Source organism: Gobio gobio (assembly GCF_949357685.1).
Source record: "Gobio gobio genome assembly, chromosome: 24".
In the NCBI taxonomy this organism is placed as follows: domain Eukaryota; kingdom Metazoa; phylum Chordata; class Actinopteri; order Cypriniformes; family Gobionidae; genus Gobio; species Gobio gobio.
The window spans coordinates 24812465-24839727 of NC_137120.1; the positions used below are offsets into that span (position 1 = coordinate 24812465).

Below are 27263 nucleotides of genomic sequence, written 5' to 3' on the forward strand. Positions count from 1 at the left end.
TTCCCGCTTTGAGTAATGAAAACAGACTACTGCCACCAGCTGGTACGGAAAGCTATTTCTTACGCAGGCACAGAACGGATGTGCTACTTGGCCGTCGGATGTCGAGCGTCGGCTTGGTGTGTCAGGGCAGCTTTGGACCCAGACGCTGCTGACGTGAGCCAACTCCGCAGTCTGCTTTCGTCGCCACTAGTTGGTCTGCGTCGTTTTGGTGTGTTCCTTGCTTTACATATGAGAAATGACAAACGAAGCGAAAGTGGAATGGAACCGCGGTACTCGTTTGAGCTGTGCTGTGCAGACCGTTTATCAGCTCAGAGCAATAATAGACAGCGCAGCGCGAGCTCACACACGGGCCGATCTCGATCATGTGACACCATTACGCAGTGCTGGAGATCCAGTGAGAAAGCATTTGAATTCGCCACAGAATTAATAACGTCGCTACTGCGAGATCTAGTGGGAAGCGTTTGGCCAGAATTCTCTGTTCTAAACTACAGATATCAGATCAAACAGAGCTGACGTGGAAACCAGGAACCATGAACAAAGTTACAGGTTTCAGTCCACAAATCACCAACATTCACCATGGATTTAATGTAGTAACACCCCATGGTATTGAGGCAGAAATAGTCAAATGTTTTTTTTTTTATGTTTTCATTATTAATTTCAGGGTTCGTACAACCTTTTGAGAGTGAAATGCAAGCATTGAAAAGGTTTTCGAGTACTTCACACATTTTCCAGCACTTAAAAGCTCTAAATATTATCCAATTTTAATGTGGTGATTTGTAAAACAAAAAAATGTAAGGTGTAGGCCACTTTGTGGCAAACAAGCACTTTTATTTAAAAAAAAAGACATTCCATTACCACTATAACCATTAGATGGCGGCAAAGGAGCACTTATTGACTTGTTAGCAATTTCCACTCCTTAAATATATGGAAAAAAGGTAGCCTACATTATTATATAAATATATAAAAATCTACATTATTAGATTTTTGCACATTTCTGTTAAGTTAATTTTATCTGCAGATCAATTCATAAACCTTAGTTTGACTAGTTTATTCTGAACCAGCTCATCAAGCTCCGTGCCGAGCCACTCCGTCCTGCACAACTCCGCCCTGCACAACTCCGCCCTGCACAACTCCGCCCTGCCCACCATAACAAGTAAATTCTCAACCTATGGGAAACACTGGAAATACTATAATAGTATATAAATAATGCTAAAATAACACTGTCAAGAAGCAGATTAGCTCAAGTGATGCAGCTTTTCAGGATTAAACTGGATCACAATTTCTCCTTAACTCAGTTCTTCACGTATCAATAATGAAATTGACCAGCTGATGAATCAGATGCAGCAAATCGAGACCCAGCAGAGGAAGTTCAAGGCATCCAGAGACAGTATACTGTCTGAGATGAAAATGCTGAAGGAAAAGAGACAGCAGTCAGAGAAAACGTTCATGCCCAAGGTAACACATAGTACTGTTTTCAAGCACTAGTACAATAACTACCATTATTTCTCGGATCTGTAATTTTATTTCTCTCTACGGTTTCTCCCAGCAACGCAGTCTTCAGAGTTTGGAGGCCAGCCTACACGCCATGGAGAGCACGCGGGAGTCTCTCAAGGCAGAGCTGGGAACGGACCTGCTCTCTCAGCTCAGTCTAGAAGACCAACGCAGAGTGGACGACCTCAATGACGAGATCAGACAGCTGCAACAGGTTGGGCTGCTCGATTTATGGTAGTAGTCATGAACATTTATTTTGGTCTATATTGAGATCACGATTGCATATTGACATTTTGTAACCATCATGAGTTTTATTGAACTTTGTATTAACTTTTTAACTGTAAAATGAAAAAAAAAAAAAAGAATAAATAATATATACAGTACTGGTCAAAATTGTATTTGTATTTTAAATATACTTTATTCAAAATGGACATCTTTTCTAACTATATAATCTATCACTTTTTATCAATTTATCACATCCTTGCTGAATGAAAGTATTAATTTCTTTCAAAAAAAGAAAGGAAAATAATTACTGATAGTGTATATTCATACAAAAGATTTCTATTTTAAATAAATGCTGTTCTTTTTTAAACTTTTTATTCATCAAAGAATCCTGAAAAAAAGTATAATGTTATAAAAAAATATTAAAGCAGCACAATAGTTTCCAACATTCATAATAAATCAGCATATTCAAATAATTTCTGAAGGATCATGTGACACTGAAGACTGCAAATTCAGCTTTGTATCACAGTAAAAATTGCATTTAAAAGTATATTAAAATTGGAAATATAACTATGATTTTCATTTGTAATAATAATTAACAATTTTACTGTCTTTTCTGTATTTTTGATCAAATGAATGCAGGCTTGACGAGTAGAAGAGACTTCTTTCAAAAACATAAAAAAAAGCAATGTTTCCAAACGTTTTACCATTACTGTATATTTACGCACAGTATACATACAATATTAAATTAAAATCCATTATACACACAATAATCATTTTATTGATATTATCTTGATTTCGTAATCGATGGAAGCCAAAATCATGAAAATCGATTCATCGCCCAGCCCTAGCAACATTATGGACTGTTTGTGTGCATCACTGACATCAGATGCACACAAAAATGGCAAAACTCTCCATTGCAAGTTCAATCTGATTAGTGACATCGCAAAGTGGGGTTTACAAGGTCCCAGGCCACAAGGAAGAACTAGTCGCTGTGACATTTTATGTGTATCATCATACTTTAAACAGTGGCTGTAATCTCATCTGAGCACTTAGTCAGTCTGAATCTCTGTTAGATGTGTGCGAGAATAAGCCTGAGGCCACAGCTGCAGCTCTTTACCACCTCCAGCCTGACACGATTCACAGCAGACAATTAAAAAGCTACTTTAAATGTTGTATAACCGGCCCACATCATTAGCCTTTGTTATTTTTGTATTGCCTTCCATTTGGTTTGCTAATTTGTCTGCTTTTGTATTTTCAGACAGGCTTAGTCGTTAAACATATGCATATCATTTTCACATTGTCTTTTAGATGTACGTTCACGTGGCCAAACATGTGGCTTTTAGCCCTTCAATCACAATTACAGATGTTTGTGTTTCATGTATGCCATGTTTGTACTATAGGACAACAGACAGCTGCTAAATGAGAGAATTAAGCTGGAGGGAATCATGACCAGGGTGGAGACGTACCTCAACGAGAACCTGCGCAAGCGTCTCGACCAAGTCGAGCAGGTGAATATAGCAGTTTTGCTTTTTGGCAGCAAAACCTGTATGAAATACTATGCCATATAGTGCACTAAAAAGTGTGTGTTTGTGTAGGAATTGAATGAACTGAGAGAAACTGAAGGAGGAACTGTCCTCACTGCGACAACGTCAGAGTTGGATGGCATTAATAAACGCATAAAAGATACTTTGGCTCGCTCTGAGGGTGAGTAACGACTCAATCATTGTTTGTTTGTTTTTAAATAAGCCCAAAAAAACTACTTTTGGTGGTCTCATTTTTCAGATTTGGACACCCTCATTGATAAGACGGAGGTGGAAATAAAGGATCATCAGAAGAGTATGGAGCGCTGGAAGAACATTGAGAAGGAGCAGAACGAAGCCATCAACCATGACACTAAGGAGCTGGAGAAGATGACTAACAGACAGGGCATGTTACTAAAGAAGAAAGAGGAATGTATGAAGAAGATCCGTGAGCTGGGCTCCTTGCCGCAGGAGGCCTTTGAGAAGTACCAAACGCTCACGCTCAAACAGGTACACAGCCTTTATAGAAAACCTTTTTGGAGCTTCTTTTTTTTTAACCTTGAAATGCAAGGTTTTTCCCCTTTTGTCAAAGTTCATGGTCAAGTTACAAAAAATTGTCCTTATAATTCCAGTGACTCATTTAGAGTGATATTGAACTGTATTTTCCTCCTTGTCGCAAATGAGGTCATAATCAAATTACGACCTTATGTAATCAAATTACATAATCGTGAAGACCACGATTTGTCCGGATACCCTTGAAGAAGCCTTTTACCACCTCCTCAGCTCATGTCTGGCTTTAAATTTTCCTCTCATCCCCTGCAGTCTCGCAGCTCTCCCACCTGTCGCTCATATTTTTTCTCTCAGTTGATCTTCCTCCTCTCTCTCTCTCCACCTTTCCAGTCAGGGGCTCTATTGTGTGTCAGCCCTCCTACACAGAGGTGACTCATTCTTCATTACCCCCATGCTTGCGCTCCAGTTTTTTCACCTTCTCTTGGTGAACTTGAGTGCGTGGAGTTGAGGAGGGAGGTTGAATTGTTTCATCACTGTCTGTTTCTTTAGCTATCTTCTGGAATTCTCTATTACAGGTTCAGAAGTGGTAATAATGGCATAACGTTCATTCAAATGATTTTTGAATGTACACATTTTGTCGTTTGCAAAATTATTTTTAATTGGGCGCGGATCCCAATCTGTTGTCATATTTGTTACTGTGGGCAACTCTGGCCCAACCCTATTAGGCCTGTCGTGATTGGTCAATACAATCGACTGCGTCGACGCGGTTAATTAGTCGACGTCAATATTTTTAGTCGACTGAGTAAGTTGGGTACGATATGAAATTGTATTAGTACCGGTACTTTAAAAATGACAGCACTCTAATAAGACCAGTATTTCTTAATTTGCGTCGATGTGTCGCAGCAGGAGTGAGGACGTGTGTGTGTGAGCTCTGCTTCCACCGTTCACTAAACAATGGAAGCAGAACAGTCAAATATATACGCGCAGCTCATGCAACAGAAAAGTGCGGCACGGCCGGGATGTGCTCGCATGTGCTGCCGGACTCTGACCTGAAGTGCGCTCACACGCCTTTCACTCAGACAGATTGCGACGCCAGTTTTGTGGATTATTGGGTTTGAATGGTAAAAAATATGTAAAAATGCACGTCCTGGCGAGTATTCGGGTAAACGCAGTCGGATATGTCTTTAGTGAACGTATACAGAGTTGAATGAGAAATCGGGTGTTACAATCAATTTGGTCCGTGCAGCTCTTAAAGGGCCGGACCTAATATTCTGTGTGAAGCAGGGCAGGGCAGGAACATGCCGGCCAAGTGAGTTTTTAGGGTTTTTTAACCCTAAAACAATGAATAGTAAGTTCTGTCATATTATTCAATTACTTTTACAGTTTTTTGCCATGGTATCGATTCAGTATTGGTATTGAGGCATTTTAGTCTGGTATCGTATCGAAGTCATAACTTTGGTATTGTGACAACACTATTCTATATAAAAAGTATTTGCTGATATTCTCTTTTTTTGTTATGTTGGTTTACAAATTTGTACATTTTTACTCTTTTAGTTTAACATTTTGTCAAGGGCTTGTTTACATTTATACTTTTTTTATAGTACACTACTGAAGGCCAATGTTGGAAGTTAAATTTATTGTTTTTAAGTAAAAGTGTTGAAAATTATTGTGATAAATTAGTCGATAGATTAATCGATAAAAAAATAGTACAATAATAGTCGTTAGTGGCAGCTCTAAACCCTATACATGATCGAAAAAATATGAGATGGTTTTGGGCTCTTTCCCAAAAGTTCTGCGTTTCCTCAAGAAACTGCTTTCTCTTACAAAATGTGTTCGCTTGCAAAATGTTCTCATTGCATGGCAGAAACTTTAAGTTCCCTCGCACATTTGTTACATTTCTTCAAGAAACTTTGCATTCCCTCATGAAATGTTTCCATTCACTTGCAAATTTCATTTGCAAAAACTCATAATTTTACTCATTACCTATAGGTTTCACACTTGTAAGGCATACAATTCCCACAAACATTTATTCAATTAGCTTGTTGGTTGAATGAGCAAATTAATCCATACAGATTATTAGACCAAAAATCAGTAATTTGAAAACTTTCTGTGAGAAATAATTTCACAAACACAGTGTGTGATTCAGCGCTACTGCGTCTTCTCGCACATACATGGCTTCTCATGACCACGTTGTCTGTACAAATGAGCTGCTCGCTGCTATACAAGACTTTCAGAATTGTTACTTGCCCAATCGGGCCAGTGTTGTATTGTTACTAAAGTTTATCATGTGGACAACTTGTCAATTTTAACATTTGAGCGATTTAAAGCATTCAGTAGTACTGTGCACTCATGGTTTTCTGTGCTCAAAAAGCTTGTGAGTACCAAACCGAGTGCTTCTCATGGCTTATTGCACTTAAATGTTCAGAAATGCACAAAATTGTCAAAATGCCTGTCTAGGCGAGGATTCAATTAAACAGTGTATGTGAATGAGAAATAAAATGCATGTGTATCGGTATATTTGATCCGTGCATTAGCTCTCAAAGTGACAGCAACCTAATAAATAAATAATCTGCTGCTGTCTGTGTTATTACTGTTAATCCAACAACAAAATATAGGGTTAATCTGTATTTAATTTATGCAATGAAACATTACATTTATTCAATTTCTGAAATATTCCTGTATCTGAATACCTTGCTGATTTATTTGTGCATCATCTTGTAATTATTTTTTTGTTCTTGTTTACTTGTCTGTTTTTATAAATTCAATTCAAGGTTGAAATCAAGCTTCATTGTGCTGTGTGTAAACTAATGCACAACAAAATTACCCCATTTTAAAAATACAAATAGATAGAGTGAGCAAATCTTTAGTTGAGATAAATGTAATAAGTCCCCTTAACCCCCATTTTCCAAAATAAAATTTAGGCCCTGCATTCCCTTGAGAAACTACATTTGCTCGCGGCGAACACAGAATTTAAATATAATTTTTCCTTCCTTCCTTTTCCATCACCATGACCCCTCCAAACTGTTTCATTGGTTACGTGTTGTGTAATGATTTTGCGTGTGTGTCTGTGTAGTTGTTCAGGAAGCTGGAGCAGTGTAACACAGAGCTGAAAAAGTACAGCCATGTGAATAAAAAAGCCTTGGACCAGTTCGTCAATTTCTCCGAGCAGAAAGAGAAGTTGATTAAGAGGCAGGAAGAGCTGGACAGAGGCTACAAATCCATCATGGAGCTCATGAACGTCCTGGAGCTGCGCAAATACGAGGCTATCCAGCTCACCTTCAAACAGGTACGGCCATCAGACTCACTCAAGTCTTTTACTGGCAGGATTATAAGTTCCTGTTAATAAGTGTTTACGTTTAATTTTTTAATTTCTTTTAATTATTTAAAAAATCTAGCCACCAATAATAATGTAGCACTCTCAGCTTTCAGCTCTGTTACTGCCAAAAATTTAGCTGGCCCCACCATATTTAAATAAGCATGGCTTAACCCTCTGGTGTTCCTCACATCGTGGTCAGAAATTACTTTGTAGTTTTTTTCAATGAAATGACTGTACTACATTTTTGTGTATATATTTAATTTTTTGTATTTCTAGGGCATTTAAAGGTACTAGGTTATATTTATGCATAAATATTTATTTATTTTTGAAGTGCACTTTAAAGTTATAGTAGTTTAAGTTTAGTGTTATAAAAATTACACCAAAATGCTATTTAAATTTACTCTAAAACTGCGAGAAAATCAAAGCCATAAATTATCCATAAAAATGAATGACTTAAGAGCACTGGAGGGTTAAAAATACTTGCAAATTATAAACTTGCATGACGACTCTGCACTGGCGGGATTCCGTCAACTGTCACCAGTGCCTTTCAGATCATTTATACAAAATATATTTTTAATCTAATTCCCACCTCAGTCAGCGCAAAAAAAACCCCATTTTGTATCCTGTTTAATATTCTGCTTTGTCTTCCGGCAGGTGTCTAAGAATTTCAGCGAGGTGTTTCAGAAGCTGGTGCCCGGTGGTAAAGCCACTCTGGTGATGAAGAAGGGAGACACTGAGGGTGGACAATCTCAGGACGAGGGTGAGGGAGGGGACAGTGAGAGGGGATCTTCTTCTCAGAGCAGTGTGCCCAGTGTAGACCAGTTCACTGGCGTGGGCATCAGGGTAAGGGCTGGATGGAGAATCAGATGATTGTGTGCTTATGTACGCGCAGTCATTACATGCTCAAACTTGACAAATCGTGTTTGTGTGTGTGTGTGTGTGTGTGTGTGTGTGTGTGTGTGTGTGTGTGTGTGTGTGTGTGTGTGTGTGTGTGTGTGTGTGTGTGTTCGTTCATCAGGTGTCGTTCACAGGTAAACAGGGAGAGATGAGAGAGATGCAGCAGCTCTCTGGAGGGCAGAAGTCTCTGGTTGCTCTGGCTCTCATCTTTGCCATCCAGAAATGCGACCCTGCTCCTTTCTACCTGTTTGATGAAATCGACCAGGCTCTGGATGCCCAGCACAGAAAAGCAGTGTCAGGTACCATCAGCCAATGCATTGTTGACATTAGATATGCAATGAAATTTCAGCCACTAAGGGTGTGTTCACACTTGGCATGTTTGGTTTGATTAAAACAAACTCTGTGATTTGCTCCTGTTAGTGCGGTTCATTTGAATTTGAGAACGCTGCCATCTGAACCCTGGTGCGCACCAAACAAGTGGACTGAGACCGCTGAAAACATGGGTCTCAGCCCGCTTCCAAGCGAAATCTGGTGTGGTTTGAATTAAATATGGAGACAACACAGACCAAAAACATGTAAACTAAAAAACGCTGTTTTGACTCCTATATCTGACTCCCGATCTGCCAGCGATTCGATTTCGCCGTGCAGCTCAGGCTGGAAACCTGTACATCCGTTACAAATCTGCGGGGACCAATCACAAACTGGCTTATCCACCTGGTGCGGTATTGGTGGGTTTAACATGAAGATGATAGAAAAGCGTTGGCAAGCAGCTTTTTGTTTACATTCAACGTGGCGGCCATCAAAGCGCAGCAACCCGTTGATGCCGCTGACACTGCTGTTTTAAAAGATTTCAACGGCAAGTTTTCTTGAAAACGGAACACAAACTTGCCCTGGAACAATTCCTACAAAAGAAGGATGTGTTTGTCTTACTACCGACCGCTCTGCAAAGTACGTCACCCGGATCGTTGGTCTGATTGGTTGAAGGACTATCCAATTGTGTACAAAGTCATTTGAAATTAGCCTGGATGCCAGCCGAACTTAGCCCCGCCCACAACATTTTTACTCGGGCAGTTCGGTCTGGACTTTCTCCGTAGAGAAGTAATTATGCCCGAACAGAAACTGTTCGGACCAATGAAATTATCAGGGCGGGCTTTAGACGATGGACAGATGATCAACATTAACGTAATCATCCACGTCATCAAAGGCGCTTGGGTTGAATTTGTTCTAATCCTAAACGGAGAACTTGTTGTATATGCATTCACCTTCACTCTTTCTCTCAGAAATGATGATCGTGTTGGTAAGTACTCCGTGTATCCTTAAATTCGTTTTTTTACAACACCGGCAAAGATTGTTTACACTCATCTTTTTCTTATAACGTAACTTATTCCAGTGTGCGTGCAGACAGGGTTGCCAAGTTTTTACAACAAAACCCGCCCAATTGCTAACGTTCCTCAAAACTAGCCAAAAACTAGCCCAATAGCTTTCCAGGGGGGGTTCTCAGGGAAAAAAAGGCATTTGGGGGTTAAAATATGTGTTATTTTGGCAGGGCTGGCAGCTAAAAATCGCATTCCTTGGTCTGTATATCACATAATTGGGGTCGCTTCAACCCGCGGACATGGCAACACAGTGCAGTCGAGTTCTGTTGACTTTTGACAATGACAACTAACGTTATGCGTCGCTCCGTTGCTCTGATTGGTTGTAGGTCTATCCAATTGAGGTCTTTCCTGGTTCGGTTGAAACGCGCCCCATAATCACAGCCCAATGGAGCAGTATCAGACTCATATTCTGACTAGAATTGAGTATGATGATGTCAGGCTAATTTGAAATATGCCCGTTGATCACTCCTCTTGTGCAGTAGAAAATATAGAGCAGACTATTGTTGAATCTTAAAATTTTGAGCTTGGTATGATGATAGCCAGACAAACTCCTTTACACATTTTATAAGCTCTTCACGAGTTCTCAGCTGGTCAAAATACCATCATATGTTGCTACACACATACAACGAGCGCATTTAGCCCAGCACACAGCATTGTTTAGGATGTTTGGTAAGTTCTGATGTGAAATATACGTAATAAAAGCCGACCAATCAGGTTGTGAACATATCCCTATGCCTTTAGGTTCAGTGTTAAAATGCCAATGTGAATGCTAAGCAGACCAGGACAACGAACCAAGCAAACTGAACTACAAGTGTGAACACACCCTAAAAGTTCAAAAGAGGATAAAAGACTTAAAATCTGGGCCAAAAATAAACAACTACATTTTTAATATAAGTGATCTGGTTTTAATAAAAAAAGAATGCTTTTTTTCTCTTCTTAAGTTCTACCACATCGGTTGTTCGTTTTTTTTTTTTTTCTCATTTCAAACTAAATGTCTGGTTTTGGGAGGTTACAAGCTTCTGCTTGGAGTGAATTAGAAGTGGTTTTGCAGTGCATCAATGCTTTGTATTGCTGTCTTTCAGACATGATCGTGGAGCTGGCTGGACATGCTCAGTTCATCACCACAACCTTCAGACCTGAGCTTCTGGAGTCAGCCGATAAGTTCTACGGCGTCAAATTCAGAAACAAGGTAACGGCATCATTAACACCTTGATGTGTGAAGTAATTAGCAAATGCAAACGAGTCTTGTGCATAGATAATGAACTATAAATGGAATTCTTGTCAAGCTGCACAGATGATTTCCCTAGGCTTACTCACTCTCTCTCTCTGTGTGTATGTGTGTTTGTTAGGTGAGTCACATCGATGTGATCTCAGCAGAGCAGGCGAAGGACTTTGTGGAGGATGACACCACTCACGGCTGAGAGAAAAAATACATAGCAATCACTCATTTTCCTTGTTTCTCACCTCCATCTCAACTGGTGTGTTTCCTTTTTAAAATCCCAGTTGAAATGAATGAATGAAAAGCAAAAGTTTGTGTTTCTTAATCTGCTTGAATTCGGAACCGGATATGCTGACTTATTGTTGTTTTACAATTTTATATTTTCTTTTTTCATCTTTGTTGATTCTCGTATTTCAAAGATAAAACACTGAAAACATTTTTTTAATATTTGATTAAATGTGCCGTGCTTCACACTTGCTTCAGCCACAGTTATTTAAAGATGAAGAAGTTCAGTCACTGTTTCAAAGTTAAGCATCAGTAAAGGAAAAAATACAGTTTGCTGAGACTGAATACATAGGTAGATGTTTGTTAAAGAATTGCGGTTTGCAGTCTGCCGTATGGCACCAGTTCTCTCTTCCTCTCTACTAATAAACCAGCATGAGCTATTCCATCATACTCGCCTTTTTTAAGTGATATATGAAAACAGCTCATTTTGTAGGTTTTCCGAATGAGCCTAAATGTTTTTTTATCATTGTTTTGTTGGTTTCATTTATTCTTTAGGTCATTGTGATTTATAGTCTTATGTGTATTCTGTTACCCAAAAAGAATAAAATTACCCTGGTCTTTATCAAATCTGTTTTCACCGGTTTCTTGCCGCTAGAGGGCGCTCTCGCACATTTTACCTTTTTGATGTTATTGCATCATTATGTGGTTGTTACGTGTTGCAAAGAGAAATCAGCGATTTGGAGGCTGCTTTTGGCATGTGCAAGTAAGTTCATTTTATATATAACTTAAGTAAATAAATTTACTTTTTTTACATTTTATGTGTGCGTGTGTGTGTAAACATATTAAATCTGTCTGTTTTTGTAGGTTTTTTCAGAAGTTGTTTTTTATGAACCAGATCTCAAGGTAAAATTTAAACACTGAGTCTACAATTTAAATAAATATTTATGATCTAAATACATATTTCTATTTTGTAATGCTTCTGTCATTTTCATCCCAGTGTCTTTCAAACACGAGCTTATGCAGATCAGAGTTGCATGAGAAGATCAGGCTTTGGAAATGATCATGCTTGTCTGTAATAGGTTTGTAGTCATTCTGTTGAAGGTGAGTCATGTTCACTAAAATTATCTGGGGGTATTGGATCCTCTTTCCATCTGCCAACAACACAAACACAATTTTATCTGCCAGATCTACTCAGCTGATCACTAAACTGATCCAAGAGACCTTTGGGCCTGTCCATCTCTCTTCTCTTAACTTCTCAAGTGCTTCTCTCTGCCAGAATCGCCCTCTTGCGACTTAGATCAGCCCCTTAACATAATCAACAGATGAAACCACCCCATAATCACGGAGAGGCCTCGATAAACCTCGCATAAATCTGTCCCTGCTTTACAGTCGTTCACCACACAAGTTAATTTGTTGTCTGACAGGTGCTGTGTCAAACCTATAACCACTTGGTCCCTCCATGTGCCCTTGAATCTGTCTGTCTCTGAATAGTGTTAGGGTCCCATTAAACTTGTCAGGTTTGTGAGCAGTGGCCTGCTGGGAGAACAGATGCTGCTGTCTCGATGGTTTTTTACACAAGTCACTTCACTGTCACGGGATGAACTTTCAGCTGCCAATGCAATCGGCATCTTCTTTTGGGACATTTGTTAAAATGTTTAGGCTAAAAGAATTAAACGACATATATCTTTTTTTTTTCATAGGAACTATATATATATATGTATGTATGTATGTATGTATGTATGTATGTATGTATGATATATATAATGTATGTGTGTATGTGTGTATGTAATTGTTGTGAATGTTATATCAATATACATTACCGGTCAATTTTGGAAACATTATTATTTTTTATGTTTTTGAAAGAAGTCTCTTCTGCTCATCAAACCTGCATTTATTTGATCAAAAATACAGATAAAAACTGTAATATTGTGAAATATTATTACAATTTAAAATAGTGATTTTCTATTTTAATATACTTTAAAATATCATTTATTTCTGTGATGCAAAGCTGAATTTTCAGTAACATTACTCCAGTCGTCAGTGTCACATGATTATTCAAAAATCATTCTAATATGATGATTTATTATCAATGTTGGAAACGCTTGTGCTGCTAAATACTATTTAACATGTGATACTTTTTTCAGGGTTGATTGATGCATAAAAAGTTTAAAAGAACAGCGCTTATTCAAAATGTATTTTATAAAACAACTGTTTCCAACATTGATAATAAATCCGCAAATTAGAACGATTTCTAATTTGCTGAAGACTGGAGTAATGATGATGATAAATTCAGCTTTGATCACCAAAATTATATTTTATTATATTTTAAAGTATATTACAATAGAAAACCATTATTTTAAATTGAAATAATATTTTACAATATTACTGTCCCCCTCCACCCCCCCACCCCTGTATTTTTGATCAAATAAACATAGGCTTGATGAGCATAAGAGACTTCTTTCAAAAACTGTAATGTTTCCAAACTTTTCACTGGTACAATAATTGCTATTTTTATTATATACTTGCCAATAATTTTTTTTAAAGTAAGTGTACTTGCATTATTATTATTATTTATTTATTTATTTTTTAAAGGGGTTTTCCACGCTCCTTGAAAGTACTTGAATTTTAGACGCATGGATTCAAGGCCTGGAAAGTCTGTAAAAACAAACAGTCTTTAAGGGCTTGAATTAAACTTGAACCAAATTTTGTTAGTGTAGAATGGTGCTATTACAAAAAGTGGACTTTATGTGCTGCAAACGCCAGAACGAAACAGCGCTACTGAGTGGCGCGAGTGCGTGGATTGTAATCACGCGCAGGCAGCCCTGCAAGATAAATGCGAGAAGCATGGAGCTATTTAACTAGATCAGTGCCAGGGAAGAGCATATTCAATTATGCTTCGCTCAGTATTGAGCTACATTAAAAATTGGCTGATCAAAGCAGTGTTTCCCAACCTTTTTTCGGTCATGGCACCCTTTGAAAATGTTCTCCATTTTGTGGCACCCCCTTGCATACGTTACGCTAGGGGTGTAACGGTACAGATTGCTCACAGTTCGGTTTGTATGACGGTTTTAGGTTCACGGTTTCGGTTAGGTTCAGTATTTGCTATGTTCAGGTAAAAAAGGACTACTGTCAAATAAAAATAGAGAAAATAATAAGAACAAATCATTTAAATACAAGCAGCAGCACAAATAAATACTATTGAGCAAAGATACTAATAAAATAAACTATGTTTTTCAGGTACGTCTAACATTAGTTTTCAGGTACAGAAATTTATCAAATGTAAAATAACATTGCATATTTGAGTGTATAAAATAAAGATTAATCCTATTAAACTTACAAAAGCTACTCAATCACAGCAGTGAGTGATGTCCTTGTCTTTTGTTGTTTGACATTAAACAGACAGCAGTAAAGGCTACTGCCCCTTTAAGACCTAATGCATGGATATACGTCGTCTTTCTCGACTATATAAAGTTTACTTAAGGCATATACAGACTATGTCTGCTAGAATACTCATCAAGATGGACATGTTGAGATACTTTTTGTGTGAGTTTGTCCGTTCAAGAGCAAGACTTGAAAGGGAACTCAATATTTGCGTGCTGTGAGACGTGTGTGCGCTTTTGGATGAGTGCACAGAGACACATTTTCTCACAACGCGCACGACTTCTCATTCGTGTCTTCTGGCACTACACCCGGGTGATGACGGCGAAAATGACTGGACATATTCGAACATACGGCTTCACTCGCATGCATTGAACAAAGTTAACAAAGAGAGAATTATTTTAAAAATTTTAGATATATATATGCCGCGGCACCCCGGTTGGGAAACACTGAATCAAAGTACCAACAAATAATGCCTAATAAAGTTTCAGAGGTAACTGGGGAAAACCAATGCATTACAAATTTTCCATAAGCGCCATCTACTGTCAGAGATTGAAACTACATTTTCGTTCAGCGCGTCTCCCGTTTTTGTTCAGACCAATGCAAAGATCCGCACACAGCTTGTAAATGTTAACCTGTGGATTGATAAGGAGCTAATGTGCTTTCTAAAAATGTAGAATAATAGGTTATCTAGAATGTTATGTATAATAGCCTAATAAATAAATAATATTTAATAATAATAATAATAATAATATGTATTATCATTTATAATGTTGACTAATTTTTTTAAAAAGGCGGAGATGTGGATTTTATAAAAAACAAAGAAATTGAAATCAGTCATTTTATGGTTTAGTTATAACACTAATCTTTGTGCAGGTGTTAAAAAAGGTCTTAATAATAATGCCTAACAATTATTATTTAATTTAATTGCAAAATTATATATATAAACTAATAATATTCTCCCTATATGCTAATGTTTTAATCAAGTAATGGTCAAGATTGGCAGTAAACAGACCTTTATTGTTGTTATTGTGCTTGATACAAAATTAACTTTTCTTTGTGGACATACATTTAACATTCACACTATGGACTTAATAGAATAAATTGGTCACATATAGTGTTTATATAGCTAAACACAGAATTAAAGCATTATATTAATATTTATTGTTGTTGTTGTAGCAGAATCCACCAGCAATCAGAATGTACAGAACAGTACAGAATGACTTTTATTTTTGTAACACTACCTCTCCAGTAATTGCAACAAGAAAGTTTCTGCAAAGTATGTCCTATTTATTTATTTGTTTCCGTTGTTGTATTTACTGGCGTGACTGTAAAAATCGTCACAAACTCCTCTCAACCTGCAGATCCTTAAAATTTGACCCAGCAACTACGAGCTCCACATTTAACCACTCGCTGAGGCGTCATTGTGTCATTGCCGATCCATTTTTACCCTTGTAAACCATAACCGTATGTGAACAGGCATTTACAGCTTGCCGCTTTGAGTGGGAACTGCATTTGTTCCTTTTTTTAAAAGCAGTTTTATGAGGTCAGGCAGGAGATCTGTGGGAGCAACAGCAACAAACCGGAGTTGAGTTTGCATAAACCATTATTGCTTTCCTGATGAGTGATGGTTGAGCGTTTAAATCCAGTGTGGCGTAAACATTGAGTTGCGTAGTGGCGAGTTATCGAGAATGGCATTCATAGCTGTAGTTGAACCTTTTTCAGAACTAGTGTAAAGGGATATGGTTAAGACTTAGTCTATTGAGCCGGGGTGCTAATTTGAACCGTAAAATAAAATGGCTGACTCCATTTGTCTTGCTAGGGCTAATTTCACAACTAAAATGTTATTTATTTGAAATCTAATTAAATAATATTTAGACTTTTTTTTTATTGGGGAAAATCTGTTCAGTGTTGTGGAAATTATGGTACAACTGAGGGACAGTTGTAATGTTGTAATGAATCCTTTTCACAAACTAAAGATGAAAATGTTTAGGTTTATTTGACTCTTTCACTCTGTTTGAATTATAATACAATTGACTAAAATAATTTAAAAGACGTTTGGAAAGCAACAAAAATAAATAATGGCATATTTTCTAAGAAGCTGTTAAATGTGCAGCTACACCTGTCGTTGTGGTTACGACTGTTTCTGAGGGTTTTCTGTGTGCAGTTGTCCTGCTGATGTGGAACATTTTGTCCAGTGCTTGCAGTTTTAGTGTCAGTCTTTCTCCAAACAGTATCTGCTTTCCTACAAGTCAAGAATACTTTGGGACTGTGAATGTCACATGTCTGCAGGGGGTTAATGAGGGTGGCAGCAAGAATCGAATAGATATTTTGTGCATTTGCCCTTCATTATTTAAGTCACCAAGATGTGTGTGTGTGTGTGTGTATTTATTTTATTTATTTCCTTTCTGTGTCTGTCTGACACTCTATATCTTGCTCTTATCTATCACCCTACCTATCTGTCTATTACTCTCTCTATTGCTCTATCACTTTATCTGTCTGTCTGTCTATCTATCTGTCTCTCTGTTGTCGCTTGCTGTCTGTCTGTCGTCGCTCTCTGTCTGTTTCTGTCATCGATCTGTCTGTTGTCGCGATGTCTTTGTCTGTGTTGTTGGTCTGTCTGTGAGTTGTCGCTCTATCTTTCTGTCTATTGTCGCATTATCTTTCTGTCTTATCTGTCTGTCGTTGCTCTGTCTTTCTGTCCTCGCTTGTCGCTCTGTGTCTGTCTGTTGTTGCTCTGTCTGTCAGTTGTCGCTTTATCTTTCTGTCTGTCGTTGCTCTGTCTTTCTGTCTGTCAGTTGTCGCTCTGTCTTTCTCTGTCTGTCTGTTTTCGCTCTATCTGTCTGTCTGTCGCGCTGTCTTTCTGTCTATTGTCGCGCTGTCTTTCTGTCTATTGTCGCGCTGTCTTTCTGTCTATTGTCGCGCTGTCTTTCTGTCTTGTCGCTCTATCGTTCTGTCTATTGTCTCTTTATCTGTCTGTCTGTCTGTCGTCGCTCTCTTTCGTCGTTCTGTCTTTCTGTCTGTCTGTCTGTCTGTTGTTGCTCTCTTTCTGTCTATTGTCGCTTTAACCTTCGTTCTGTCTGTTGTCGCACTCTTTCTCTTTGGCTGTTGTGGCTCTATCTTTCTGTCTATTGTCGCCTTACCTTTCTGTCTGTCTGTCGTCTCTCTCTGTTGTTGCACTATCTTTCTGTCTATTGTCGCTTTACCTTTCTGTCTGTCTGTTGTCGCTTTTCTTTCTCTCTGTCTGTCGTCGCTCTGTCTTTCTGTCTGTCTGTTGTTGCGCTGTCTGTCTGTTTTTGTTCTGTCTGTCTGTTGTCGCTCTGTCTTTCTGTCTGTCTGTTGTCGCTCTCTTTCTCTCTGTCTGTTGTCGCTCTCTCTGTCTGTCGTCGCTCTGTCTTTCTCTGTCTGTTGTCTCTTATCTGTCTGTCTCTGTCGCTCTGTCTTTCTGTCTGTTGTCGCTCTATCTTTCTGTCTGTATGTATCGGTCTATCATTTTATCTGCTATACATCTATCATTCTATCGATCTATCATCTGTTTCCGTCTATCTGCCTTTCTATCTATCATGCTATTGTACTCTCTATCAGTTGTAGGTAACTCAGAAGCGAAAAACCGGGAGACTCTGTTATGTCATCAGCCGAATTTTTTTTATTGAGAACTTGCTGTTGGTTGCTGTGGTCATCAACTCCGACTAAGGGAGCTGCACTTTGTATGTTATAGGCATTCAGTGGGCAGTCCTTAAAGGTGTTTACCTTACACAGCCTTAGAAGTGACCACTAAAATAAAAGCATCTAAAGTGAATCAAAGGCTTTGCACACAGACATGCAACAGGGGCCTCATTGTCCCCCATAAAATGTTAATGGTCGGAAATGTTAATAATCTGCGCACGGGGCTCTGGCCTTTGATAAACTGTTGACGAAACTGATCCACCAGCACTTTTGAGTGACTTGCTAATGGCATACCTCACACTTGCTCTATCATTGGCTAGAGAGAGAAGGAAAGTGTACGGCAGCCCTCTGGGACTCCCAAATGGTCAAGTGCCTTTAACGTCCCTGCTTCATGTCGTATTCCTCCAGCCCTCATCCCAGCTTTACCACCAGCCCCTTTGAGCACCCTTTTTTTAGACTTTTGAGGGTCTGGCAGAAGTTCAGTGAGAAGGCGCGAGTGGGCTAACTTTCATTACCGCTGTTGATCCCAGATTCACTGGAGGCTGATTCATAACAACACGGCTACACAGAAAGACAGGACCTCAGTCGGGATTCACCCTTTAGCTCTTAAGACTACCGGCTGTTCGGTTGCCTTTTGTCATTAGTTTCATTCAGAAAAACCTCCTGCAATTTTTTTGGGAGTGACTCGTCGGATTTTCCTCTGGGTAGAAAGTTGTTTCTACCATGAATCAAACTTGGGACAAGGGTGTTTTTGAGAACGGTCAGTCAAAAAATCCAGGGAATGTTGGGAAAGCTTCCACTGAGCACCTCCAGAGGTAAGGAACGTGCTGCTGTGGGAAAAGTAGTTTGTGTTGCATGGAGATTTATGAAAAATCAATTTGTTCGCAAGTGTTTAGTCCCTGTTTTGGGGGATAAATCACACTCGAGTAGCAAGTACAGTAAGAAATCTTCTAAAATGCTTGAAGTCGCACGGTTCCTTAAGACACAGGGATGATGGATGGGTTTGATGAGTGTAACTTTGTTCTTTGCCAAAGTGTAGTTCCACTGCTGTATTATTGTAGCCACAGATCTCCAACATAAACAGTTATCATTCCTTCTGCTTATTCCATCATGCTTTTTGTCCCATCACAAATGTAAACATGCATTTCATATATATTTAAAGCAATATAAATGTAATATAATATAATCAATAGATTTTTTTTTTTTTATTACATCGTTTTTATTTTGAATTATTCAAATTTAAACGTGCTAATTTTTATTCTTACTAATTTTACTAAAACTATATTCACTCATATTTACCAGCTCAGTTGACCTGGTAAACAGTTTGTTAAAAAACAGTTAAGTTTTGAAATTAAAGCAAACGATAAAGGTTGTTAAATGTAATTATTATAAACACTCCTTACTGATAATTATAGCTTAAATAATGGTATTTATTTATTATAAAAACTGACCATTTGAGTCTGTGTTGAGAATAGCTACAAAAATGTTTTTATTTTGCTAAAATTGACCTTTTCATACTCCCTGAATTTTTAAAATAGTCATTATATAAAACATTTATTTTAGCTGTAATTCATCTTAATGAATGACTATTTTAAACCAAAAATTTTTTTTGAAAATATTTATACACTTAAACTCAAACTCTTGTTTATGATTTTGCATGTTTTGCTTGATAAATGATCCAAAAGTAAATTGCATGTCTATTGCAACATAGTCACTTTTGTGTTTTAGTAGAAAGTGTTTTGAATGTTACAATTTAATGTTGTATATGGAGGCTATGACTCCAGATTACTATTCCCTTTATGTTGAATCACTTATGAAGAAAACAAATCTAAATTGGATAAATTGACGAACTTGGGTCTCCACAGATTGACAGACAGCACATGTATGTGGCCCCATTGAATGTTTTCAGCATATGTTACTGGTGACAGTGCTATTTGTTTATTGCTGATAAATGGCACACAGCTTGATCAGTGCTGATGTGCACATAAGTGATGACCACTTTCCTGCAACATGCCTCAATGAGACCTCTTAACACTACTCAAAATACAATGCTAATTATGCAAATAACATCTATTTTATACTGTGCAGTTGTTTATTTATATTTTTGATAAGCAGTCTTGCAAAGTTTAGATGGTTGCATTGGTGCAAAATTAGCCCTTTAAACAGGACAAACATGGCCGTGATCTTGAGTCTTGAGAGAAGACCCCCTGTTGTAGTGTCACCAGTGACTGACGTATAGAATCAGGCGAGTCTTCCGTGTGAGTTACTGACAGAAATGTGGATGCCAATTTTGTTGCAGCGTCACAAAGGTGTCCGTTTATGGACATGGTGTCCACTGTTTCTATTTTAAAACATTCTGTTTTTGCACTTTGTATGAGTATGTCCGCCAAATAGTGCGGACATAATTTTTTAGCAAGAAAATATGAACAAATGCAAAAACGAGAACCAATTAAATATTAATAACTGATTGTTTTTTGTTTTTTCCTTGCATTTTTTTTGCATCATAAAATAAAACCTGTGGCAGCAGTTTGCTTTTCTTTGGCAAAAAATTGTCAGATGAATACCTTAACCAAGTTTACAGTTTCGTTCTTCCTTCATATTTATAATATTTTAAAATCTAAAATATTTTCACATATTTTTATGGTTTAATCAAACATTGTATGGTCATGAAAAGCAAATATCACCTTATATACGTGTGTGTGTGTGTGTGTGTGTATGTATGTATACGTGTATGTGTGTGTATACATACATGCATACATACGTGTGTGTGTATATTATTATTTATATATCATTTATTTATATTTCAGTGCCATGTTCGTTCTGTTTACAGGGCTATGTACTTTTTTGTTTGTTACAGGTACAGATATGTTGAGATGTTAATGAAACCTTTTACAAAATTTGTTTTCATTTATTTGTCCTGTGTTAAAAATAGTCCTGCAGCAACAAGCTAATGTTTTTACGGTGTCATTTTAAATGTTTCTATTATAACTGTGACATTTGTTTGAGAAATCGGTCAGGTTAATTGTTTAACAGTTGCATGCATGTTGGCTCCTGCATTTAACGGTGTAGTGCATTAAATCCTCAGCTGACTGCGTGAAGCTTTTCACAGCCAGCGAGAGGTCGTGGGCTCTGACCGTGCGGTGAAAGATGAGGCATTTTTGATGGATTGTTTTTAAATAGCACAGTGGACCGCTGCATTATAACTGGTATTGTCAGGATGTGTGAGGGCTGTTTTGTTGGCCTTCTTTCCCCCCTCTCCTCCGCCATGGTGTATCGCTCCCTCTCTTTTCCCATATATCCCTCCTCAGCTGCTCTCTCTATATCACTCTGCCAGCCGGACCCAGAGGGGGAAGTTTCCTTGTACCCCCGGGAACGTGAGGGCTGATGGGAGTCCCAGACGCCATTCTAGGCTACATCGTTTCTGTTTTTTTCCGGATACTTTGGTGTAAACTGCCGTGTAAATATGACCCTGGAAAGGTAGATTGTGTTGTTCATTTTTATTGTAACATTTTAACGGTTTTTCCACAGCTGTCGTGGTGTTGTTTGACCTTTGAACGTTTGGATCTAGATGTTTCAAGCACCGTATAGAGCTGTAAAAGGTTTTATACTTGTTTCTTAGTGAAGGCCTGAGCGCTGTGTTGACCTTGGTTCTTCATAGCATGCGCGTTTGCTGGTATTACCAGGGATGCTTAAACCACAGCTGGGAAATATGTTGTGAATGCCTTTGTCCCTTCAGCTCTTAAGACAACCGGCTATTCGGTTGCCTTTTGTCATTAGTTTCATGCGGTCATGAATCAGTATGGCGACACAATGCTCTGTGGAAACACGTGTTTTGTGCTGTTTGATGTGTAGATGTGGCAACATAGGCCTGAGAAATGCCTTTGTTCTTGGTTCTTGAACAACATTTATTAAGTCCTAACTAACTATGAACTACCTATAAAATAAAAAAATTGTGTGCTGACCCCTAGTTTTGTTCAATTAAATTGGATGTGGGATATCCAAATGGCCTATCCAATTGAAAGCTTGCTAAGCGAACACTAGTTTTGTTTCTTTATGTGCAATCATATAAATGTCAAGCAACACTTATGGATGTTGAGAATGACTTCCAACAATAAATTCGCTCTTCATAAAGTCTTGTCTGATATTTGTATGATTGGGTATAAATAAACAAAACCGCAGAACTACGGTTAGCTTAGCAAGTTTTCGTTTGTCAACAAAGAAATTGATTAGCAACCAAATAAGAGAGGATTTACACACCCACCACTGGTTGGGGAAAAAAGGGTTTTAGCATAAAATGACCAGAAACCGAGTGGCAATGCTAACATTAGCTTTGTTCAATTGGAAAAGTTGTCAAGGAACCGAACTGCGAAAGAGACGCTAGCATCTTCATGAAACTTAAGAACTTTGACTTGGTAATGCATTTTATTAGTTTTAAACTATCTACATGCTGCCACGTTCATTTGATGTTGGCAAACCTGAAAACCAGCTAAACTTCTGGTGTCATCTGATATCTCTGTGAATCTTTTTTTATTTATTTAATTGCCTCAGTCAAATGGTTGTGACACCATTTGGCTAAATTGTGAGGTTCAGACAGTGTGTCTGAATGTGCCTTGTTTCCTCCTGTGGCTTGGATCACATGACGGTTTATTCAGGAAGGTGTGATCTCTCAAATATCAACACTCGCCCTTTCAGCGACCATAGGACGGGTGCTGTCAGCTGCTTTGATCGATAGACACTGGTAAAAACTGAACGGCCATTAATTATCAAAACCAGTTTAGTTAGGTGAGGTCGGTTAAATTTGGGAAGTGTCAGTGTTTGGAATGACATGGGGCACAAGTTGCTGTTTCCTTCACGTTCACACACAAATGTGACTAATACAGTGTGAAAATATTTGTCTACAAGGCGCCATGTTAGCTTGGTGAAAAAGTGCGAGGCTTGGCCCTCAGCTGGTGTCAACCACCATCAGCCTATTTGTGGTGACACTGATTTGTTTCCATCTTTGTAGAATTGTGGGATTCCTGCTGTGGTGTGTTCAGGCCTCTCAGCATGTGTTCATTGCTTTGTTGACATGTAGAAGTAAATGGGCAAATCTTTAAGTTTCATGTCACCAGTAACTTCTGCTAATTCACTGAAAGAGAATTTCTGAACTTTGAAGTGTTTTGGAACGTTATTCATCATTCAGTATTGACAATGCAAGAGTCAAGCGCTCTGTAAAGTCTACTCCAACACAGGTTATTTGTGTACTTTTCATGTTTTACTTTTTTTATTCGTGTTTTTCAAATACCATGTATTTGGTCATATTACTCTTTTGGCTTACTATTTTACGCATATACTATATAGTAGGGACGTTTTCGATTGAATTATTATTACTACTTATCATCTTTTTATTTATTTATTTAATAAATGTACTTTTTGACATTAACTGATGAGGCATGTGCATGACCTTGAGGTCTAAAGTGTATCAGAGCAATTTTTACCCACTTGTATATCCATTTACAGCTTAATCAAATAAATTGCGCCATCTCATCTAAGCGGTAAAATTGCACATTCATATTTGATGTAATTAGAAATTGGAGGTCAGCCCTCTGACCACCACTTCACACCAATCCCGATGTGGTTTCCCTTTTCTGAAAGTGCTCGATATGACATCACCGACAGCTCTATATGTGTCTGATTGAATTATATGTAATGAGCAGTGCTGTAGCTGCATTGTAACGGCAGTCCTGCTGTGTGCCGAACATATGCTGAGAACACGTCAGCCAAGTGTAAAGGTCCCTGGGTAAACATGGTCTAAAATTAAAGAAGGTGTTTATCCGAGTTTAATTGGACGTGTGTCCCTGAGCAGAATCAAGGCACGAGGCAGATCTGCTTATAAACTAGATTTAGCCTTTATTTGATTGTTAAAATACAATGTCCTCCAAGGGCAGAATTAAAAATCATTGTCATGCCGCTGTAGGTTTGTTTAGCATTCGGTGTCAAATTCATTTTGACATTGTGTGTTGCGTGTCTGTCTGAAAACTCTTCAATAATGTTGCCCTCAATGACTATCAGTTTTTCCTAGGGCTGGGTATTCATTCTGGGTATGGGCATATACATTTCACAATTCGATTTCGATTCACAAGCTTTTAATTCGATTTTCGACTCGTTTCGATTAAATTCAGTATCAATTATTTTGGATATGTATCAGGTATAATACATGGAAGATTTGGAACATTGAACTAATGTTGTAAACTATGGGAGTCAGTTGATACTACATTAGCCTACTAATATTGAAGGTAAAAATTAACTGATTTGTATACAAACACTTAAATGACACTAAATTATGTTTTTTTTAATAATAGTAAAGTTATAATATTAATTTTACAATTACATAATCATAATTATACTCCAATTCGTTTTTTTTAAATATAAACATTTAAAGGAACTGTATGTAGGATTGTGGCCAAAACTGGTACTGCAATCACTTTCAAATTACTTTAGAGCGGTGTATTCCCTCTCCCCCTCCTTAGACATTTTTTATCCAAAAAGTTTGTAGCTGCAACTGTGGTAACTAGAGCAGAGCTGGCAACCCGGATGCCGAAACACTACTGACTTCGTGATTGGTAGATAGGTGGAGGGTGGCGCTTCAGGCCAAAACACAACATGTCAACATCAACATCAGTTGAGGGCTGCAACTTCACTTTTAAAATGACAATATCATGGCCGGACTACTGTTGTCAGTGATATAAGTATTTGAAATTAACATGATTTCTTAATGTCTAGTGACATATCAGGGCCATTTTATGATTAAATGAAATACAATTCTTACATACAGTTCCTTTAAATGGGGGCAGTCATAATAACTTGCCAGATTTATTCATACATAGTATGTATTAAATATTGAAGAACATTGACAATGAATATCCTATGTAAGTGGTGCATATAATTAGCTAAATGTTCCTCTCTAGAGTTAATTTTTCTAGCTTACTAACGAGTTTGTGGACACTGGATATGGTTTTTCTGACGTAACTGTGACGTTACACTTGCATCTTTCAGCGGTTGAAACACTGATTGAGCTATTCTATGTGATACAGATTACCGTACAATGTTTATTTCATTCATTAACTGACAACAGGATAACTAATCGATTCTTGGGATTTAAGAATCGATATTGCTTTGTAAAAGTGAGAATCGATTAAAATCGAGAAATCAATATTTTTTCCCCAGCCTTTTTTCCCTTAACATCCCAATCAATATGGTGCATATGCCCCTTAATCAGTTCCAAATCATAGCTGTTCCTTTTAATTATATCATCCTCCTTTCAGTCAAAAATTGTCATAATTTACGTTCCTTCAAGTCATGGCAAACCTGTATGCTGCTATTTTACCATAGAATACAAATGTTTTATTTATTTTACTAAAATTTTATAGTGCTCAGCACCAAATGGATTATATTATGTTTACCAATCCATTCTGCAGAATTCCACACATGTTCTCCCTCAATTAGCACTGGAAGTGCAACTTTATACTAAAGTAAAAATATAATGAATGTCATTATGATTAATATTATTCAAGTCATTTTTAAACAAAAAAAAAATCAATACCGACGGTAAAAATATTGAGCCACCAAGTAATGCACATTTATAAAACTAGCCTGTACACATACAATTTTCTACACAGTTCTATACAGTTCTCTTTCTGTAAAAAGGAACTAGTAAACCCCCCTGATTAAATAAGTATAAAAAGTATTATGTATATGTGTATTTTCTCTATTTAGGTGCATGCAGCCCTGGTTGCAGTCATACTTATATACTTAGCTGGTTGGAGGACACTTAATGTGATGGGGACATCATTACTATCAACCAATCAGATTTTTAGGGTTAGTGCTTGAGCCATACATTGTTGTGTTAGTCAACAAGAAGAGACTTAGTTGACCAAGATTTTACTAGTTGGTTAGTCGCTGAAAAAAAACCCCTCAAAGTCACGCACGCAGTCCGTGAGGGACTGAACGTTAACGTCCTCGTGGTAATTACAGTATGTCGGGCAGAAAATCCAAACTTTACATGGCTGCTCACTCTAACATTAATCTAGATAAATGGGTGCTATTTAGGGATGGGCGATATCTTATCGCTTGCGATATACCGGTAAAAATTCACCCCACGATAAGAATTAGTCTTCCTGCGATAATGACGATAAAGCCTAATTGATTACGCGACCCATTCGCAGCCCACGTGCAGATCAAAAACAACTATGGCGGAAGCTGCGGAGGAATTTATTGCTAAAAGAGGAGATACCTCTACAATCTGGAACCTGTACTCAGATATATTTTCACTCACTGAGCGCTTGAGAGATTCACGCTTTGTCGAGTGATCCGTAAAGCACACTATTTCAGTTCATCTTAATGAATGCAGAGTGTATTTGACGCACAGTAAACACTAGTGTGAGCGCGCCCGACTGAGAGCGCTCCGTGTTTGTCACACACTCAAAGAGAGAGCAAGAGAGTCTTGCATTCCAAGCAGAATTGAGGTGCTACATGTAAACAATATTCATTGTTGTATTTTTCTGTAAAATAACAGCGTTCATTTGGAATTATTCAGCCTTTATGAACAAGAAACGAATGCGCTCACTTATTACTGTGCTTGTTTTGATTTCAGCAAATCAGTTCGAGCGAACGCAGACAACGTGATTAATATTCATGAACCTAGTTGCACTATTTAAACATTACCTGCACTTTTACAGAAGAAAAGTATATCTGCAATTTTTCCATTTCTGAAAAGGCTGGTGTTTGGATTGTACTGTTTAAGTAATTTGTTTATTATAGGAGCTTATTTGATGATGGGTATGTTTTACTTTAGATCATTGTTTGTTTTTCTGAGGCTCTCAAGAATGCGTGCAGCTCTCACTTGTAGCCAAAAACATGGGGAATGGTACTACATTTATATTGTCATTGATATCATTATATCCATAAATAGCAGAAAATATTGTGATTTAAATTAAATCCATATGGCCCATCCCTAGTGCTATTATTAGGCGTGTATCCACATGTTTGTGCGGCGTGTGGAAGCTGAAGTAGCGAGCTTTACTGCATGACATGGAGACGTCGATGTGATCTCTTGCATTTTCTCAACTTAAACTGTAAAGGGTCTATTTTTATTTGTGTAAACTTACAATAACATCAAAATGTTGTGCTTTTGTAAAATAAAAAAAGACAGGATGCGCTTTCTGCCGTCTCTGTCTCCCTGAACTGCAGTGCGTCACATAAATGAACCAAAACTCTGCGTATACTTACCTCGTGGATGTGAGAAATATATCTATAGAAAGCTTGAAATGTCCACTTTTAAACAAACCAATTCAAATCGAAAAGAAATACTCTGGTCATGTAATCTGCATGAAAGGTGTATTTCTGTTGTATTTCTGTGTATTGTTCACTAGTTGAGTCGGCATCAACTTCCATCTTCCAAA

At 37.8% G+C, this 27263-nt stretch overlaps 2 protein-coding genes across 6 annotated transcripts in view; both read left to right on the plus strand.

The window, feature by feature from the left end:
• Positions 1 to 11404, plus strand: part of smc3 (structural maintenance of chromosomes 3) — a 39416-nt gene extending 28012 nt beyond the window's left edge. The window contains exons 20-29 of the mRNA XM_079807122.1: positions 1304 to 1455; positions 1547 to 1705; positions 3117 to 3224; positions 3312 to 3420; positions 3499 to 3746; positions 6820 to 7032; positions 7717 to 7905; positions 8081 to 8258; positions 10418 to 10524; positions 10685 to 11404. Coding sequence (XP_079663248.1) covers positions 1304 to 1455; positions 1547 to 1705; positions 3117 to 3224; positions 3312 to 3420; positions 3499 to 3746; positions 6820 to 7032; positions 7717 to 7905; positions 8081 to 8258; positions 10418 to 10524; positions 10685 to 10756 — 1535 coding nt within the window. The 3' untranslated portion in view covers positions 10757 to 11404. The remainder of the gene's footprint in view (positions 1 to 1303; positions 1456 to 1546; positions 1706 to 3116; positions 3225 to 3311; positions 3421 to 3498; positions 3747 to 6819; positions 7033 to 7716; positions 7906 to 8080; positions 8259 to 10417; positions 10525 to 10684) is intronic.
• Positions 11405 to 18277: 6873 nt separating this feature from the next.
• The window catches only part of rbm20 (RNA binding motif protein 20), a 78774-nt gene continuing 69788 nt past the window's right edge, over positions 18278 to 27263 (plus strand). For 3 of the 5 annotated variants that reach the window (XM_079807123.1, XM_079807125.1, XM_079807124.1), the window contains exon 1: positions 18278 to 18638. In XM_079807123.1, the coding sequence (XP_079663249.1) occupies positions 18547 to 18638 (92 nt within the window). In that variant the 5' untranslated portion in view covers positions 18278 to 18546. Of the gene's footprint in view, positions 18639 to 21245; positions 21301 to 27263 lie in introns of those variants that run through there. The other 2 variants (XM_079807127.1, XM_079807126.1) reach the window with 2 other exon arrangements.